The following is a 17,406-nucleotide window of genomic DNA, read 5'->3' as shown; positions in this document are numbered from 1 at the left end:
CCTCCTCCTCCTCCCTCCTTCCCTCCTCTCAGGCTGATTCCAAATGTCCAGACTTAACCAAGATACTGAGGCTCTCATATTTTTAACCACCAACACGAGACAGACATAAATCAATGAAACACACAAGTATGATGAGATGAGAGTAGCATTGTAATATTTTAGGAATGAGTTGTTTCCTCACCTTCTTTGTCCTCCTTTGTTTCTTGCCTCCTCCTCCTCCTCCTCAGTAAGACGGGAAAACACACAAACAAACAGTTCCAGAGTATTTCCATCTAATACACTCATGTTTATTAAAGCTTGTTCCCCATTGACTGCCCCCCACCCCTATCTAACCCCCAACCCCCCCGCTCAATCCCTCCAATCTCATTACCAGTTTGACAGACAGGTATTGATTGTTAATCTTCACAGACAAACCCATCACCGCCACTCAACACATTACAAACTGCATTACCCACGTCCCCCCGCTGTCTGCCTGTCCTCTGCTTTCACACTCAACCCTTCATTACTTTTTAACATTTTTTTCTCTGTTCATTCGCTGTCAAGGAAAATGTCTCTGGTGCTTCTGTAGGCATTTAAAACTCCAATTCCCATGATGCCTCTCTCCTTTGCTTTCTGCTTCTAAAATTGCTGCATTATGTCACCCAGGAAGTATCTGTCAGGGACTTGTAGTCTTTGTTTTCTATCACGTGGAGTTTGAGATGGGTGGGGTTAAACACATTCAGATCCCGTCTCTCTCTCTGTCTCTCTCTCTCCTCTCAAAACTTTCTTTGGAAATGAACTCCACCCGTCTGGTGTTCCCCGGGGGTTAAAACGCAACCCCAACAATCATTTATAAAAGAGCTATTGGATTCAGATGTGCTTTGTGCTGCTTGGAAATCTGCTGATGTCACTTCATGTATAGCCTTGATTTATCACTTCCCTCGGGGAGATCGGTCAGCAAGTTTTGAGGTGGTTCGTCACGCCGTGAATGGTGAATTAAGTGCACCTGCAAAACTTTTAGCTTCACACTTACGCACACACACACACACACACACACACATACACACACACACTGCACCATCTGGTCTTGGTTGAGTGGAAAGAATGACGAGGCAGAATGTGATAAGTCAAACAGCTTTCTCCTTCTCACTGTGTTGTGTTGTCTTGGACTTTCAGCGGCATACGCACAATTTAGTTAAGCCGGGGTGATATCTCCATACAGTCCAGCCCGTATATCACGATATTATCAATATTATCGATATTATTGTTGTATTTTATGCTGTTTATTTTAGTGATACATAATTATATTATTGTATTTAATGTTACATATGTTGGTTAATAATATATAGTTATAAAAAATAGATAAATAAATATAAAATAAAATGTGGAAAGTTAATGTGGCTTTCTCTCTGTCTTTCTGTGGCAGGTGATATCACACAGAAGGGCTATGAGAAGAAGCGATCCAAGCTGATTGGAGCCTATTTCCCTCAAGCACCAGGTAAAACTGACTTTTCTGCGCTTTCATTAAATGCCAGCTCATGAAGCACTGAGCTGACGTGTGTAATCACAGCACCTTTTAGAAATATACAAAATTATAGCAAATAAATGAGAAGAAAGCTTTCTGGTTTTACCTACATATATGAAATATCACTTCTTGTGATAGATATGATCAAGATAAGATCAAGGCAAACAGATGATGTGAAAAGGTTGCAAATTGAAACAACAACATACAAAGAATAGATACAGTGAGAAAAGAATTATATGCACATTAAAGGTTTAAAAAATTAAAAGACTGTTTTTACTCTTAACTATTTTGGCATATTACACACTATTATTTCTGTCGTAACATTGACCAGGGCGACTGTTCTTGTTGTTCGACTGCTCACACTTAAAAAGTACTGGAAAGTAACTTATGTTTGGTGATGGTGATCGACATGGATGAGGTGCTGACCTTCTTACAACAAAGCAGCAACAAGTTTTCCACCGTGAATCTGTCGAAGTCTATTCTCTCAGTTTCAACTGTTTGTCATCTTCTGAACGGGACTATTTTACACTCTGACTGTCCTTGAAGGAGTGAAAGAGTGGAATTAAGGTGGTTTTTTGTACATGAAATCCAACTCTTTCTTTTTTCCTCTTTGGAGAGCATTATTTCTTTTCTTCCCGTGGACACTTTGTCCAGGATATTTAACACACAGTGAAAAGACTTTTTGACTTTGCCAAAAGGCCAAAGCTATGAACAATTTGGAAATGAAACTGCTGGTTTTACACAGAGAGAAATATGAAGCAGGTACTGTTGTGGTCTTAGGAGGGCTGCAGGGTTTGAAACTGCAATGTTACAAGAAAACCCAGTTATTTAATCAGATGTTTTTCTCCTCCGTACTCACAATATGCCCTGTCAGGGTTTGGTTTTCTTCCTAAAGCATTCTGATCCTTGCACATTTAATAAATCCTCACCAGCTGAGTAGTTTTTGGTAATACAACACAGATGGATGTGATTCAGTCCAACCGCAAATGATCTAAAAGTCCATTTTACAGTAAGACTTGTTGAGGGGAGCGGGCAACACACCGCAACTGACTGACTGACTGCTGAGGATGGGACTGGAGCGTCACTGGAGAGCAGCAGACACACTGGCACTGCCAAAGCTGTTACTGGAACATACTGGTGTGTGTGTGTGTGTGTGTGTGTGTGTGTGTGTGTGTGTGTGCGTGTATGTGTGTGCGTCCTCTTAGGGTGGGGGAATGTCAGGAAGTGCATTATGGGAAGGAATGAGGGGTGTGGGATGAAGAAAATGTGTGGTATTCACATCTAAGCCCAGTGGGGGGTCGTCCCCAGTTCGCTATGGGGGACCGGATGACACACATACCCCGCAATGCGCACACACACACACACACACACACACACTGAGCTGTAACATCCTCACCCAACAGTTCTTATTCGTTTTTCAGTCCTGCAAATCAATTTTTTATTCCCATGCACCCGTAACACACATTTGTGCATATAAATGCACACAATACCCCCCTTTTTCTCATTTTCAGACCCCCTTACACTTACAACACAATACTCCCTTTCTCCCTGTCAAACACACACACGCACACCCACCGGCGACACATTCCCTTCCCTGTGATATGATTTAGCTCTAAGACCTGTTAATCTGCTCTGCTCAGTGCACAGTCAGGCTGATATAGTTTGATTAAATCATTTACAGTGTTCAGTGGAGTGGATTTCCCTCAGTTACTCAGATTTACACGGTTTCACATTAAAGATGAGGCTTAGTTTACTCAGAAAGAAATTTGATATCATGAGATCCAGCACGCTGTCCTCTCAACATCAGCCAAAAAGGAAGTGAAAATACTTTACATAAGTAAACTACATAACGTACAGTTTTTAGTCATAGACAAGAAGAACTTAGGTTTAGCGATGGTAAAGTCACCCATAGATTTTGTAGGAAGGTTTTAAAAACCTTTGGGTTTTGACTTTTTACTTTTCCAATAAAGTATGCAATAAAATGCACAAAGCATATAAAACAATTGCTAAAACTCACCACAGACACTTACATTAAGCAAAATTCTTACAGTAATAACTTGAGAAAGTAGAGTACATCAAGCCATCATCATCTAAGCCAATCATCGAGGGCTGAAACAACATCACCATCGTCATCCACCAATTTTTATTATTGGCATCTAGTAATTTGATTGCAGTAGAGATGAAATAATTTCTCCCCCTGTTAGACCTGGGCATTAGTGATGTAAAGTCAATCCACACATCATCACAGGCACTTCCCCCACCTTATCTTTGTAGGTCCTTACGGTTGGCTTGACCAGAGGGGGTATAATCCCTCCATCATGGTTTGGTTCTGCCCTAGAGTCTTTACTTGTTGGATGTGTCCACAATACCTCATCAGGGAGTTGTCCAGGGGTTTTCTTGATCCCCATTGATCCATTAAACTTGAAGGAGGAGCAACTCTATTCTGATCTGCCCATGGGTATCTGAGATACTGATGCTGTCTCCAAGGATGGGTCTAGACACCTCCTGAAGCAAACAAACTTTGTCACTCTAACATATGGATAATGCGCCATCTTCATCTTACCCTTACTTTGGCATGAGACAATCAAATCTGAAACAGAATTGTTGGAAAAGTGCAACCTCCCTGGAGTCCAACACCGAGACCATGGGTGACTAATTACCAAGAAATGTGGACATGATCTTTTGTTCCATTTATACAAGGACCAGTAGACTTCATATTCTGACAGTTTACCCAACAGAACACACAGAGTGTTACCCCCTTTTCAGACAGCTGACATGCCTATGGTCTGTTCAACCCACGTTCAACCCATTTGAGAAAGCCATCATCCTGCTTCTCACTGTCAGCAGAGACTTCAGTTTGCAGTGTGGTTCCCAAATATCAGTGGCATTTAATTCATTTCCATTCCCTATAGCAATGACGCAAAGCAAAGTTCATCATTTCCCAATCCACAACCACTCAGGAGAAAAGTGTCTTAATGGAGTTCTCTGGCATAGTTTTCTCCATACAGGGTATGTTGGTTGGATTCACGTGTTCTTACAGTTAGTTAGCAGTAGTTGTACTGCTGAGAACATAGATACAACATTCCCTGTGGTTATGGCATTTGCCACTGACTTGCTGATACTTACTATGATATTACCTACACCGAACCACAAACTAATTGTGTCTAACCCATAACCTAAAAATAGCTTTTTTCGGTACACACCTCCATTTAACCATCTGATTCAGTATGATTCATTTTCTATAATCACTCATACCATTGGTCTGACTATTACCATAATGCGGCAAACCTGTTTGATCAGACTTTACTCAAACCGAGTACAACCTTCCTCTTCAGAGCCACTCCTCATTCTGGAATGAAGCAAAGCCTGCAAAGCCCTCCCCCTCTAATGTGTTCAAATAAAGTCAAGCTCCCACAGTCATTTATCACTTTTTAATCAGACAAAAGTAAAGTAACATGGCACAAGGGATTCAACTTGATCGAGCAAATTTCTGCTGCTTAATCTGTCTGGATCTACTCAATGATCCAGTGACTGTTCCTTGTGGTCACAGCTACTGCATGACCTGCATCAAGGACCACTTTGATGAACAGAATCGTAGGGGGATGTTCAACTGTCCTCACTGTAGGCAGACCTTTATACCGAGGCCTGCCTTGGTAAAAAATCCAATGATAGCATGTGTAGTGGAGGAGCTGAAGAAGACTGGACTCCAAGCTGCTCCTGCTGATCACTGCTATGCTGGACCTGAAGATGTGGCCTGTGATTTCTGCACTGGGAGAAAACTGAAAGCTGTCAAATCCTGTTTGATGTGTCTGGTCTCTTACTGTGAGCAACACCTCCAACCTCATTTTCAATCACCTACATTTGAAAAACACAAGCTGGTGGAGCCCTCCAAGAAGCTCCAGGAGAACATCTGCTCTCGTCATGATGAGGTGATGAAGATGTTCTGCCGCACTGATCAGCAGTGTATCTGTTATCTCTGCTCTGTGGATGAACATAAAGGCCACGACACAGTCTCAGCTGCAGCAGAAAGGACTGAGAGGCAGAGAGAGCTCCAGCTGAGTCGACAACAAATCCAGCAGAGAATCCAGGACAGAGACAAAGATGTGAAGGTGCTTCAACAGGAGGTGGAGTCTATAAATGGCTCTGCTGATGAAGCAGTGGAGGACAGTGAGAAGATCTTCACTGAGCTGATCCGTCTCATGGAGAAAAGAAGCTCTGATGTGAAGCAGCAGATCAGATCCCAGCAGGAAACTGAAGTGAGTCAAGTCAAAGAGCTTCAGGAGAAGCTGGAGCAGGAGATCACTGAGCTGAAGAGGAAAGACGCTGAGCTGAAGCAGCTCTCACACACAGAGGATCACACCCAGTTTCTACACAACTACCCCTCACTGTCACGACTCAGTGAATCTACAGACTCATCCAGCATCAATATCCGTCCTCTGAGCTACTTTGAGGATGTGACAGCAGCTGTGTCACAGCTCAGAGAGAAACTACAGGACATTCTGAGAGACACATGGACAAACATCTCACTGACAGTGACTGAAGTGGATGTTTCACTGTCACAACCAGAGCCCAGGATCAGAGCTGACTTCTTAAAACATGCATGTCAAATTACACTGGATCCAAACACAGCAAATACACATCTGTCAATATCGAAGGGAAAAAGAGAGGTAGCATACGTGAGAGAAGAACAGAAATATTTTCTTCATCCAGAAAGGTTTGCATATTCCTGGCAGGTCCTGAGTAGAGAGAGTCTAACTGGATGTTGCTACTGGGAGGTGGAGAGGAGTGGGAGAGGAGTTTTAGTAGCAGTCGCATACAAGAATATCAGCAGAGCAGGGGAATTCAGTGAATGTGTCTTTGGACAAAATGACAAGTCTTGGGCATTAGATTGTTTCAAAAATAGTTATGAATTCAGGCATAGCAACATAAAAATTCCGATCCAAGCCACGTTGTCCTCGAGAGTAGGAGTGTACCTGGATCACAGAGCAGGTGTTCTGTCCTTCTACAGCGTCTCTGAAACCATGACTCTCCTCCACAGAGTCCAGACCACATTCACTCAGCCTCTCTATGCTGGACTTTGGCTTTCAGAAGGAGCCTCAGCTGAGGTTTGTAAGCTCAAATAGACAGGAGTTACTGAAGATCCCTTTGGGTATGAAGCGTTTTTTGCTTTGGTCTCCTGTCAGTCAAAGAATAGGCAGTATTGTGAAAAATTTATGATGACAGAAACCTCCGTTACTATGTATGAAAACTAAACCATGTAAGAAAAAGTGCTTTGGAAATTTATGATGTAGCTATTGATAGAGGTCTCACCACTCCTAATACTGGGGAGGTAAATAGTATGATATTTATGATATTTTATGAATTTTCTGTATTTCTTTGGTCTGTAAAACCTTATACCACGTGGTAACTAGTCACCACAACCCCTCAAAACAGTGAAGGGTAAGGGACATACTTCAGTTTGAAATAGATATAAATATATTATGTTTCACAAACAGATAACCTTAAACCTCTCTTTCTTTGTTACCTCCCCGCTGTTTCAGGGGTGACACTACATGAGTAACACTTTATTTTGTGGGTCTGCTCTGAATAATTTTCAAGGTGTTTCCTGAAAGAGAATGATGAAACTTGGTCCTCATTATAGGAAATTCCTTGAAATTACAAGCTTCATTTTATTCACTTGTTGCTGACCTGCTGTGCCCTGACTAAAATACTCGCTGGCACAAGCAGTAAATAGGAGTTAATTAATTGGCAATGGCGCTGTTCCACTCGAACTTCTGTTTTAGTACCAAATGAAAGACGCATTTCCAGGGAATAGTTTGAAACCCAGTTTGGACCCATACGTCATCCACACTTAGACTAACCTGAATAACTCACTGACTTTTGAGTCCAACTTTATGGAATTTTTGAGCATTGTCTTGTTAGTTGAATATCCGCATTTTCTGGTTTGATTGTCATTGGCAGCGCACATCAGAATCTGACACAGTGATTGAACATTTATCGAGTTGGCATAAACACTCATGACTTCACTGTTCTCTAACAGGAAAAGCAAATGAAATATGTGTAACATCTATGTCATTACAAGAATGTTGCTGCTCACATTTTTGCCTGTATCCTGTCAGTAATGACAAACAAACTTGTCTGGGGACTGTTTTAAATGTATAACAAACATAATCTGGTGGTGATAGAAACGACTGTTGGTAGATGTTGACCTTGGTTTTGTCCAATAGGGATGTTTTGTGAGTAGTCTTAACAAATATGCCTATTTGGCCTAGTTTTTCAACAAATCCTCCTTCATGGAGGTTATAAGGTTCAGTTTTTGTTAAAACTGTTTTAGAGAGGTGTTGATTCAGCTTTGTGAGGCTGCAGTTTGTGCTGCTATTGAACTGTATTGCATTAAACAGAGAGTTGCTTTGGCCATTTAGCCTAACCCTCATTCAATCAACGCACAAAGAGAGGATTTATTACTGTATTAGACTGCACTGAGTGTACCCAAGTGCACTGAGTGTACCCAAGAAACTGACAACTGAGTGTATATCGGAAGCAAATTGTGGCGCAGTTCATTTGTAATGAGAAGGGCAAAATGGACAAAAGCCAAGTTTATGTCATAAAACACTAAAAATATAAAACATCCATGTTTGGTGAAACAGGAGTGTTGGCATTTTCATCAATATTTGGGCAATGAAAAGGCGGTTTCACAAAGGTGAGGTGTTCATCTGTCCGACCCTGCAAATTTTATGGAGTGAGTAAAACATAATTATGACTACACTCTCACTTGGCAGCTACCTTTCCACATTAAATTTTCCATTATGTTTTTAGCCGACTCTCCACATTTCTGACAAACGAGGTTAAGTTTCAAACTAATACTGCCCTGATCTTTGGGTGACCACCAGAGAAACTCAACTGTTTATTGGCATATTATTTCAAATAATACTTTATTCAGCCAAAGTTCTTGTATGTACACTTGAAATGAAAAATATGATTCACATTATTCAAAGTAATATATTGGTAAAAGAATTGTTTTGGTTCCAGAGTTCAGATGTTCCATTGGCACACCTGTCTAATGAAGGAGTTAGTCGTCAGTCCAAGTGCTGTAATATTCACAACTCTTGTTTGTTTGTAGTAAGAGGGGCTAGGACTACATCCTGGTTTGAAGCGAATCCCACTGGTGTAACCCAAATGAGATCAACCACTCTCTTAACACATTCTTCGGCATTTATGTACCTTCCCTCTGAGAACATTGCTACACAGTTCATCTCATATTCAGAACAGGCTGAGAGTCATGTAGCGTGATTTTCTTTTTTTATGATTAATTCAGACCTTTGTTAGCTTTCCTTCACTGCCTTTGATCTGGAAACTACACCACAAACCGTCAGTTATACACCAAGAACAGCCGAGAGTCTGTAAAGTAAAAAAATAAATCAACTTTAATGTTTCATGTTTCTAAGATATTTACACTGTTGGGAACACTTTTACAGAATTGGGAGACTTAAAAAAAAAAAGAAAAGAAAGATCTTCCATTACTCATCATGCAAATGTCAACTGTTATTTCCCTTCATACACATTTAGATACATAGATGACTTTATTAATCCCCAGAGGGAAATTAAACTGGCATAGCAGCTGAATTAAAATACAATAAAATACAATGAAATACAAAAGACAAAAATACACAGAAACTCCACAAGTACACAGTGGAAAAATTGATAGATATAAATAAATAAGTATATGTACCAATGTGCAGGAGTGTTTAGATTAATTTACTTCTTTTCATCTATCTGATCTATAAATTGAATGTATCAATAACCTCTTAGTTTGGATGAATGTAATATGAAAATATGAGCACATGCTTTTATATCTTGGACTGTATATTACATTTATATATGTTAGATTACTTATTTGCAATATCCTTTTTTCTTATGTATACATTCTATTTAGCATTTTGTACATATCCTTTGTGTTCTAGTCCAGTGCCGTATCCTATGGTTGATCATTTTGTACTTTTAAAGTATTTTTTTCTCTTATTTGTTTTTTTTTTTGCCATCACAGTACAGTAGCTTCTTATTTATGTTAAACATGGCATCCAGTCTAAACCAAGCAAGTGGTGGCAGTGCAGCAAAACACTTGGGATCTTACAATCTGAGGATGTCACTTTGCAGGGTAGTTGAGGTGCTGTTGGTGGGTCTCATGGGTGTCGTCTTCATCCGCCTCAGTTATTTATTGGACTTAGCGTCTCTGTATTGGCAGTGGTTGATAGAAAAGGAATGAATGAGAGTCCCGCATTGATTTCCTTTAAGGCTTCACTGTGTTCCTGTGTGTGAGTCTGTGCTGTGTTTGAAGTGTCTGTCGTTGAGAATACAAGATGGACGGAGTGTAACTGGGGAATGAAGATAATGTTGGATGATTTATTTATTGAATGTCACCTACTTCCTTGTGTAGATATGTATTTATTATAAGTTATATTCTGTTATGCTACCTTGTGAATTCCCATCAGTTGCTATGTTACAAACCTCACCCACACAATAAAGAGTATGAATCGAGTGTGCTGGTATGAACTGAAACTAAATAAAGGGAAAGGAGAGAGAAGAGTCGGGGGGGGGGGGGGGGGGGATCCATCCATCCAGACTCCCGAGAGGAAAACACAGAGGCGAGGTATTTCCCACTCCTCTCATATATTCCTCTGCCGGCTGGTAGTCGTTATATGGTCGGCTAATCAACTTTTAGCTTTTCTCCCGAGCAGCAGCAGCAGTGATACTCCGAGCCACGCTGAGAGCTCTAATGAAGACATACGAGGCTGGATGTGTGAAGCTGAGATGGATGCTCATAGATCAGCAGCTCTGGAGTGGTCGTAGCTGTCAGTAACAGGGTGGTTATTATCATCAGACTTATTGATTGGAGTGTAGGGAGGTTTTTTGTTGTTGTTGTTGTTCTCTGTGAGTCTGTGTGTGTCTCAGTAGCTCTATCTCTTTCCTTTTCTTCCATCTATGTGAATATCTGGGATCTGGGTGGTGACCCCTGTGCTTACAGGGATAAATAAAGTTGAACTGAGAATTTTCAAAAGGATTTTGTACTTTGAATTTAACTTTATGTTAACAGGTATCATTTTGATTAGTATGATCTTTATTATTTGTTAAACTGTAAAACAAATAAACAAACAAACAGCAACTGAAAAATCTGTTTTTTTCAGAATTTCCCTGAAGGAAGAGAACTTTCTTGAAGGAAGTGTGATTTCCTACACAGGGTGTGTTTGCATGTGTCTTGGCTGGTTTGTGGTGACTCTGTTTGGTACATGTTCCAGATTTTTTGCTGAGTCAATTTTTTTTACAATTAGGCACCATGAGGAATATGCTGAATTAGCTAATAGCAGTTCCTCTTTGTAGTGCACCCATGGCTGTATGGCCAACTATCAGTGTGTTACTTTGATACTGATGAAAACTTGAAATCGTGATGATTTCCAAGTTCTGGAGTGATGAGGAGCATCTTATTTATGATTGACATACAAGTATGTATATATTAAAGAAAATTACAAAATACACAAGGAAATGTTAGAAAATACAAAAGGACAAAGCTTGTAGGGTTCTAGCTTTTAGACTGGAAATGAATTCAGGCTACAATCTGAACCCTTTCTGTTTCAGGAATGGATCCGTCCATGGGCCAGGAGAGGAGAACACCCGTCACCCCGTCCTCGTCCTCCCGCTACCACCGCCGGCGGTCCTCTGGCTCCAGAGACGAACGCTACAGATCAGGTAAGACGCAGTGTTGACACCGCTTCGCTTTTCATCTCCCGCCGTCACAACGCCTCTGTGGAACATTTTGTCTTTTTGTGGGTGCATCTGCGTCTTAAACTTCCATCTCACACAGACCAGATGAAACAGATTTTGAACTGCATCAACATAGAGCAGAAGTGACCTCACCTACTGGCATCGAAATATTTGCTAATCACTGTGTTAATTATCTTCATTAATCACTTCATTTGCATAGTGGGTTTTGTCTGACATCTTAAGCAGCACATGATAGAGTTTTTTAATTTGACTTCATAAATTCTTCCAGTAAAGGTGATGGTGTGATTAGAATTTGGAAGTCTGCTGCATAAATTTACATATCAATAAGGAAATCAGCTTTTATTACCACTATAACTCTCTAATACTTTAATACACGGCGGTCATATTCATATCACCCATGTCTTATATGTAGATATGTTATGGAAATAGAAATACTTTATGTGTATTAATTAGCTTAAAGGGCAGATCTTGTCTTAATGGTTCACTCGGGTCCTAGGAACTGAAACTAAATAGAACTTGGCCTCTGGAGGGTCCCATTCTTTTGCTGTGGGTTTTGAGTCTGTGTAGTGTCAATATGTCAAATACCTGAGTGGATCCATGTGGCTTTGCTATCATCTCTAAAACATATGGTTCATCATAATCATCACAAGAAAAAGGGAGGCTGTGATCTATGAAGTGCAGGGGAGGCGTTCCTTGCCAACAAGGAGGTTCAGATCCACCACTATCAGGATCCTCTGGTCTCTTCTGGACTTTCAATCTGTTTTTTTATGCCTCCGCGCCGGCGACAGACGTCCATCCCATTCTTGTGAACGTGATATCTCAGTAACGCCTTGAGGGGAATTCTTCAAATTTTGGCACAAACATTCACTTGGACTCAAAGATGAACTGATTAGAATCTGTTCATCGAAGGTCAAAGGTCACTGTGACCTCACAAAACACATTTTCGGCCATAACTCACAAATTCATTCACTAATTATGACACAATTAAACTCAAATGGCTATAAGGATAAAATGAAGTGAGGATGTTTTATATCCAAAAGGTCAAAGGTCAACTTCACTGTTACATCATAATGTTCTGCAAAAACACTTCTGCCTATTATTCAACACAGTAACTCAGGAAGGAGAGGTTGTGACCATACTGCAACTTGGCTGGTTGGCGGAGGGATAAAACCATGAGGCTGTAATTGTAGTTTTAAATATAATATTACCTGATGTTTTCGTTTTTTTTACTGCAGGTCTGTGAAGACCTCTACCCTGAACCCCCACTGTTTTTTGGGATATTGTGGCATGTGGTGGTGCCCTGGTTGATATTCTCAGTCCTTGTGTGCAGTGAGCTGCAGCAAACCCAGCGTTTGGCAAAGATCAGTGGAAAAAGCTTTTGTTAAATCTGTCGCGGCTCTCGCAACATCCATTGTTTGATTTTGCTCCATCTGTTGTCAACTAAAGATTAATATAGGATTAACTAAGGATTTCCACTTCTTTTCATTGGCATCTCATTCAAAATTAATCTGTAAGATTTTGTTGTGGAGACATTTAGGGTTAACAGTAAAGATAAGCAGTAGTTCAATAAGAACAGAAACAAGCTGCAATCTGAAGGTTTGAGTCCGTGGACCGGCTGCTGGAGGGTTTGGGTTTGTTTGAGTTTCACAGAAAATAAATCCCACAAAAACCTTTTAACCCATTAAAACTGAAAAAAAGAAAAGCTATGCAAGCACCTTTAAACACCACACACACAAACACTCACTCAGCCACACGACAATAAACGTGCACTTGAGATTTAGATTACCTCCGTTTCTCCTACATAAGCACGCACAAGCCAAACAAACGTACATCTGTGAGCCCATTTCGTTCTGACAAATGTCTTACTCGTGTCATTACCGGGCCGACAGCCGGCCGCCTCCACATCGTCGGGCGCTGCGTGTTTTCCTTCCAATGGACGCCCTTCAAACAAACCGAGCTGTGGCTGTATCGCGACGCTTTATCTCGCTCCTACAAAACACTCATTTACAAAAAAACGGTCCTCACCGACACTCCCCTGGACTTAATCTGCTCGGAAACCACAGGGCCTCATGGGAGCTGCTGTCGAGCTGGGAATGTTTGTGTACGTAAACTGAACGTGAAGAAATGGGAACACGGTGCTCATTGTAACAAGAACACTGCAGCACAAACACAGAGGCCAGCTGGTAGTCCTGCTGCTGTTTTCCTACTCCGTCCCTCCGAGCCGGTGCTCTGGCTTGTCGGACTGGGTCTCAGTTCTTTATTACTTAATACCCCTGCACAGTGTTTTGACTGGAGGCCACCACCATTGTTAGTGCCTGAAAAGTCAGTTTCTTTTCTTAGTTATTTATTCAGCTATGTTTAATGGAAGAATTACACAGTGTCAAAATATTCCAGTACAAATAGAAGTCCTGCAGTCAGAAGTAGATATATAGACGTATTATCAGCTAAATGTGTCATAAAGGCAAAAACCCCTGTGACTAGAAAGATTATTATATTAGTTTGTTAAAACTAATATATGAATGTTTAAGCAGCATTTTATCCTGTAGCTGCTGCAGGTTTTAACTTTACAGTTCTGATAGTTTAGTCCAGTGGTTCTTCGAAGGCTCACAAGTGAATCTGAGAGGTCCTGAGATGATTGTGTGAGTTGAAAAGATGAAAAAAAGTTCTGCTACTGAATCTATATGGATCATTAGAACCAATTTCAAATCTATTTTGTGAAATATTGGATAACTACAGGGGTAACATGTACAATAATTTCCTCTGAAATAAAGTAGCAATATATAGTATTGTACTTGAGTAAATGTACTTTGTTACTTTCCACCACTGATGGTTTGAAGAAATATCCACATCTGTGATATGAAAGAAGAGACAGAAGGAGTTTCTTTAATGAACTAATCACTCGTCCTGTGCTTTAGAGCCAGATGATTTTCATTTCTGTCCATTGTATTTAATCAGACCATCATTAAAGGATGTGCTAAATATCAGGGAGACGTTATATTGATATTGACCATTTCCTCAGGTAAACCTACCCTCCCTCTAGTTACCATTCAAGTTACTACAGCACTTTAAAAATGAATATTTAAGCAAACTAAAAAAATAAAAGGATGTAGTTGGTCATGATACTGTAGTTTTCAGCCTCTATCAGTAGAAATTGGTTTTGGTTGTTGGATCATTTTTGGTGCCACTGTGAATCAAAAGGCTCTGAAAGATGAATCTTATCCTGAAATTCTAAAACCTAACTTATGTTTGTCTCCAGATGTGCACACAGAGGCCGTGCAGGCGGCCCTGGCCAAGCACAAAGAGAGGAAGATGGCCGTGCCTATGCCTTCGAAGCGGCGTTCGCTGGTGGTCCAGACCTCCATGGATGCCTACACACCACCAGGTAAAGACCAAACTACACACTCACACACTCTGTTTTTACTATTTTGTGCCACACACCCCAAATTAAGTTAATTTAAGTTAAAATTAGCTGATAAATACTTCATCACATTTTTGCATCATATAACAACACTGCGACTGAACCTCTGCCACAGCAGGTGTTCAGCAGATGTTTCAGTACAATGCCAAAAATTGTTCAGTGCTAATTCTAGATACTCAACAAGACTAAAGAGTGGAGCTGTGGAAACGGCCTCATGAGGCTGCAATGCTCACCAGAAACAACATGTTTGGATGGTTCGACAACAGAGTGCTGGATAAATGTGCTTAAAAAAGTTTCTAATATTTCATTTAGCTAAAGATAACACTCTGTATGGTGCAGAACCGACTCAACTTTATCAGTGTAGCTGCACTGTGTTAGGCTCGGCTATGTTTAAGCTGAAATCTCATGAATGGCTAGCTAACATGCTAACAATAAGCATGCAATGTTTTTGAATTCGAGCGTGTTCATAAGTAAGTGTAAGTTTTAGCTGAAGCTGACAGCTAGTCTCCAAAAGCGGCTGCCCCGTCATGGATGCTGCTGAAGTTCGTCGGCGCTCTGATGTGGATGAAATAGACAGCCAGCGAGTTCTTTTGGAATGTTTGGTCCTTCTGTATTTAAAGCAAACAGACATGTCAACCGCTATCTTTGTGCCAGCTGACTACAAGTAGGGTGTAAGTTAACCACATGAAATCTTTTCAATTAGCAACGTTAAAGTTACAGATTTATTTTCCTGGGCATGCTGCTGCTCGCCGCCACGAGATGGCGGCTCACTTAGAAAATGAAAATGACTCCTGGGCACATTGTCGCTCTAATTGCTGCTTTCGGTGTGAACATACAGTGAGGGGTCCTGTTAGGAATTAAAGTGTTGGACAAGCTCAAGTTTTAACCAGTTGGTGGCAGCAGAGGGAACATCTGTTTGGTCGTTAGGATTCATTATTACAAAATGTTCATTATTTATCATATTTATTCTGTGTTTCATGCTCTTGAAGCTTATTTGTTTTGACAGCTATAGAGTTTCTCCGACATGTGTAGAGCGTATCCTCTGGGAAAGACTTGTAACTGTCACATTACATTGACAGTCAGTCCGTCACATCTGACCTGTTTGACATTCATGTCAGTCAGTCAGTCAGTCAGTAAGAAAGTCATTCAGCGAGCCTGACAGGCAGCTGGAAACATCTGCATTGTTGTTTTAGGAGCATTTTCATTTTAAATTTTAATGGCTGTTGAATTTTTAAAAGACATTTAACCATAAAAGAGAAAAAAGGAAGAGTTAGTGTGAATATGGAGTCGATCATAGATGGTGTAGCTGCAGTATTGACGTCCTGCTTGTGTCAGTGACGTTAGTCGATGATTGAATGGGACGGGCCCTCCACCGAATGAAAGGACAGTCCCCTCGGTGAAACCATGGAGATTGATGAGCGCTCCGCCCTGTCGGCCAACTTCAAATAGCTGGTCATCACATGCTACAGTCACTGCTTTGGTATTATAAGCAGATTATGTTTTTGCCTGTGATTTGTCTCATCAGTTTGGTCAGGGACGTCAGAAATGTTCATTGACACAAAGCCACAGCCATTATTCATTCTAACACCGATAACAAACTCCGTTGACTCCGTGTGCTGATGGCTGGGATATCGGCTTTACTGCAGACTTTTTTACTTTATTGCGAGGGGCTTATACGGCTGTGAAGACTGTGACATAAAATGAGAAGTGGATTCCGTGTGCTGCAGTTTTATCTCTAAATACTTAATGAACATCTTTTATGGCGTACATTGCCTCAGAGTGACGTGAGAATAGAAACATTTTTCTAATCCTCAGAAAGTGAATAAAACTATTTTATGTAGTCTCTTAAAACCATTATACACTTTTTTTTCATCACACAGTATGATGACGTTATATCATATTATTTACTGTGGATACTATTTTGCACTGAACAGTTTGAATTAATTTATCTTTATGGTGCCTGCTGTGTTAAACTCAACACTAACATCAGGAATAGCAGAGTTTCAAATGGACAGACACATTTAAACTTGTTTCATGGGATCCCCGTAGGACGACTGCAAACAAACACTTTCTAAAAAATTCTTACAACATCTTGGTGCTGTGTTTAACTGTCACTATCATTACCTGGTTAGATTTGTAGTTTTCAGTTATGTAGTTGTATGTATCTGTGTTATGTATCTGTCTTTTGTGATGGGGGGTTATAATGGACATTAATGATGTAATATAAATATAATCATAGGGAGAATGTAATGAAAATAATAAAAAACAACAACAATGATAATTATAATATTAATAAATCTCATGACAAACAATATGCTAATATGATTTTGTAATCCTGTCTGTGTCTTCACCATGAAAGACAGAAAGGCTTTAAACAGGGCAGAAGCTGCAGAAAGTAACTCAAGAGGTTAATATATTCAGTAAACAAATGATTGATAATAATAATATAATAATGATGTGTTGTGAGAGGATGCATTATGATATACTTGCACAACTATTACTGCTATATATTTATAGGAGTTGTAGATGCAGGTTTTAGTTGGAAGGTTTGGTTGAAGGACAGAAACCCTGCAGAGAAACTTCTGAGCCGTAATAAATATGGATTAGTTTTGAGTTTTGGACTCTGTTTGGCCTTGGGCTTTTATTTTCTCCTGGCCTAGCATCACTGCTGTCAGTTAGCATGTATGCACATGTCCACAACCCCCCC

The 17,406-nt window shown here is 40.3% G+C and overlaps 1 protein-coding gene and 1 pseudogene across 1 annotated transcript in view; both read left to right on the top strand.

Moving 5' to 3' along the window:
• Window positions 1-17,406, top strand: part of LOC111647059 (disco-interacting protein 2 homolog C) — a 296,922-nt gene that overhangs the window by 197,281 nt on the left and 82,235 nt on the right. The window contains 3 exon segments of the mRNA XM_087171235.1: window positions 1,406-1,477; window positions 11,135-11,245; window positions 14,538-14,663. Of these exon segments, the coding sequence (XP_087027361.1) occupies window positions 1,406-1,477; window positions 11,135-11,245; window positions 14,538-14,663 (309 nt within the window).
• Window positions 4,960-5,893, top strand: LOC111647069 (E3 ubiquitin/ISG15 ligase TRIM25-like; annotated as a pseudogene).

The sequence above is a fragment of the Seriola lalandi genome, unplaced genomic scaffold (genome assembly GCF_002814215.2).
Source record: "Seriola lalandi dorsalis isolate HSWRI2012SDOR001 ecotype SW California unplaced genomic scaffold, Sedor1 jcf7180002054982, whole genome shotgun sequence".
Classification (NCBI taxonomy): Eukaryota; Metazoa; Chordata; class Actinopteri; order Carangiformes; family Carangidae; genus Seriola; species Seriola lalandi.
Note: the sequence above shows the minus strand (reverse complement) of the source record. Positions and strands in the feature narration are given on the sequence as shown.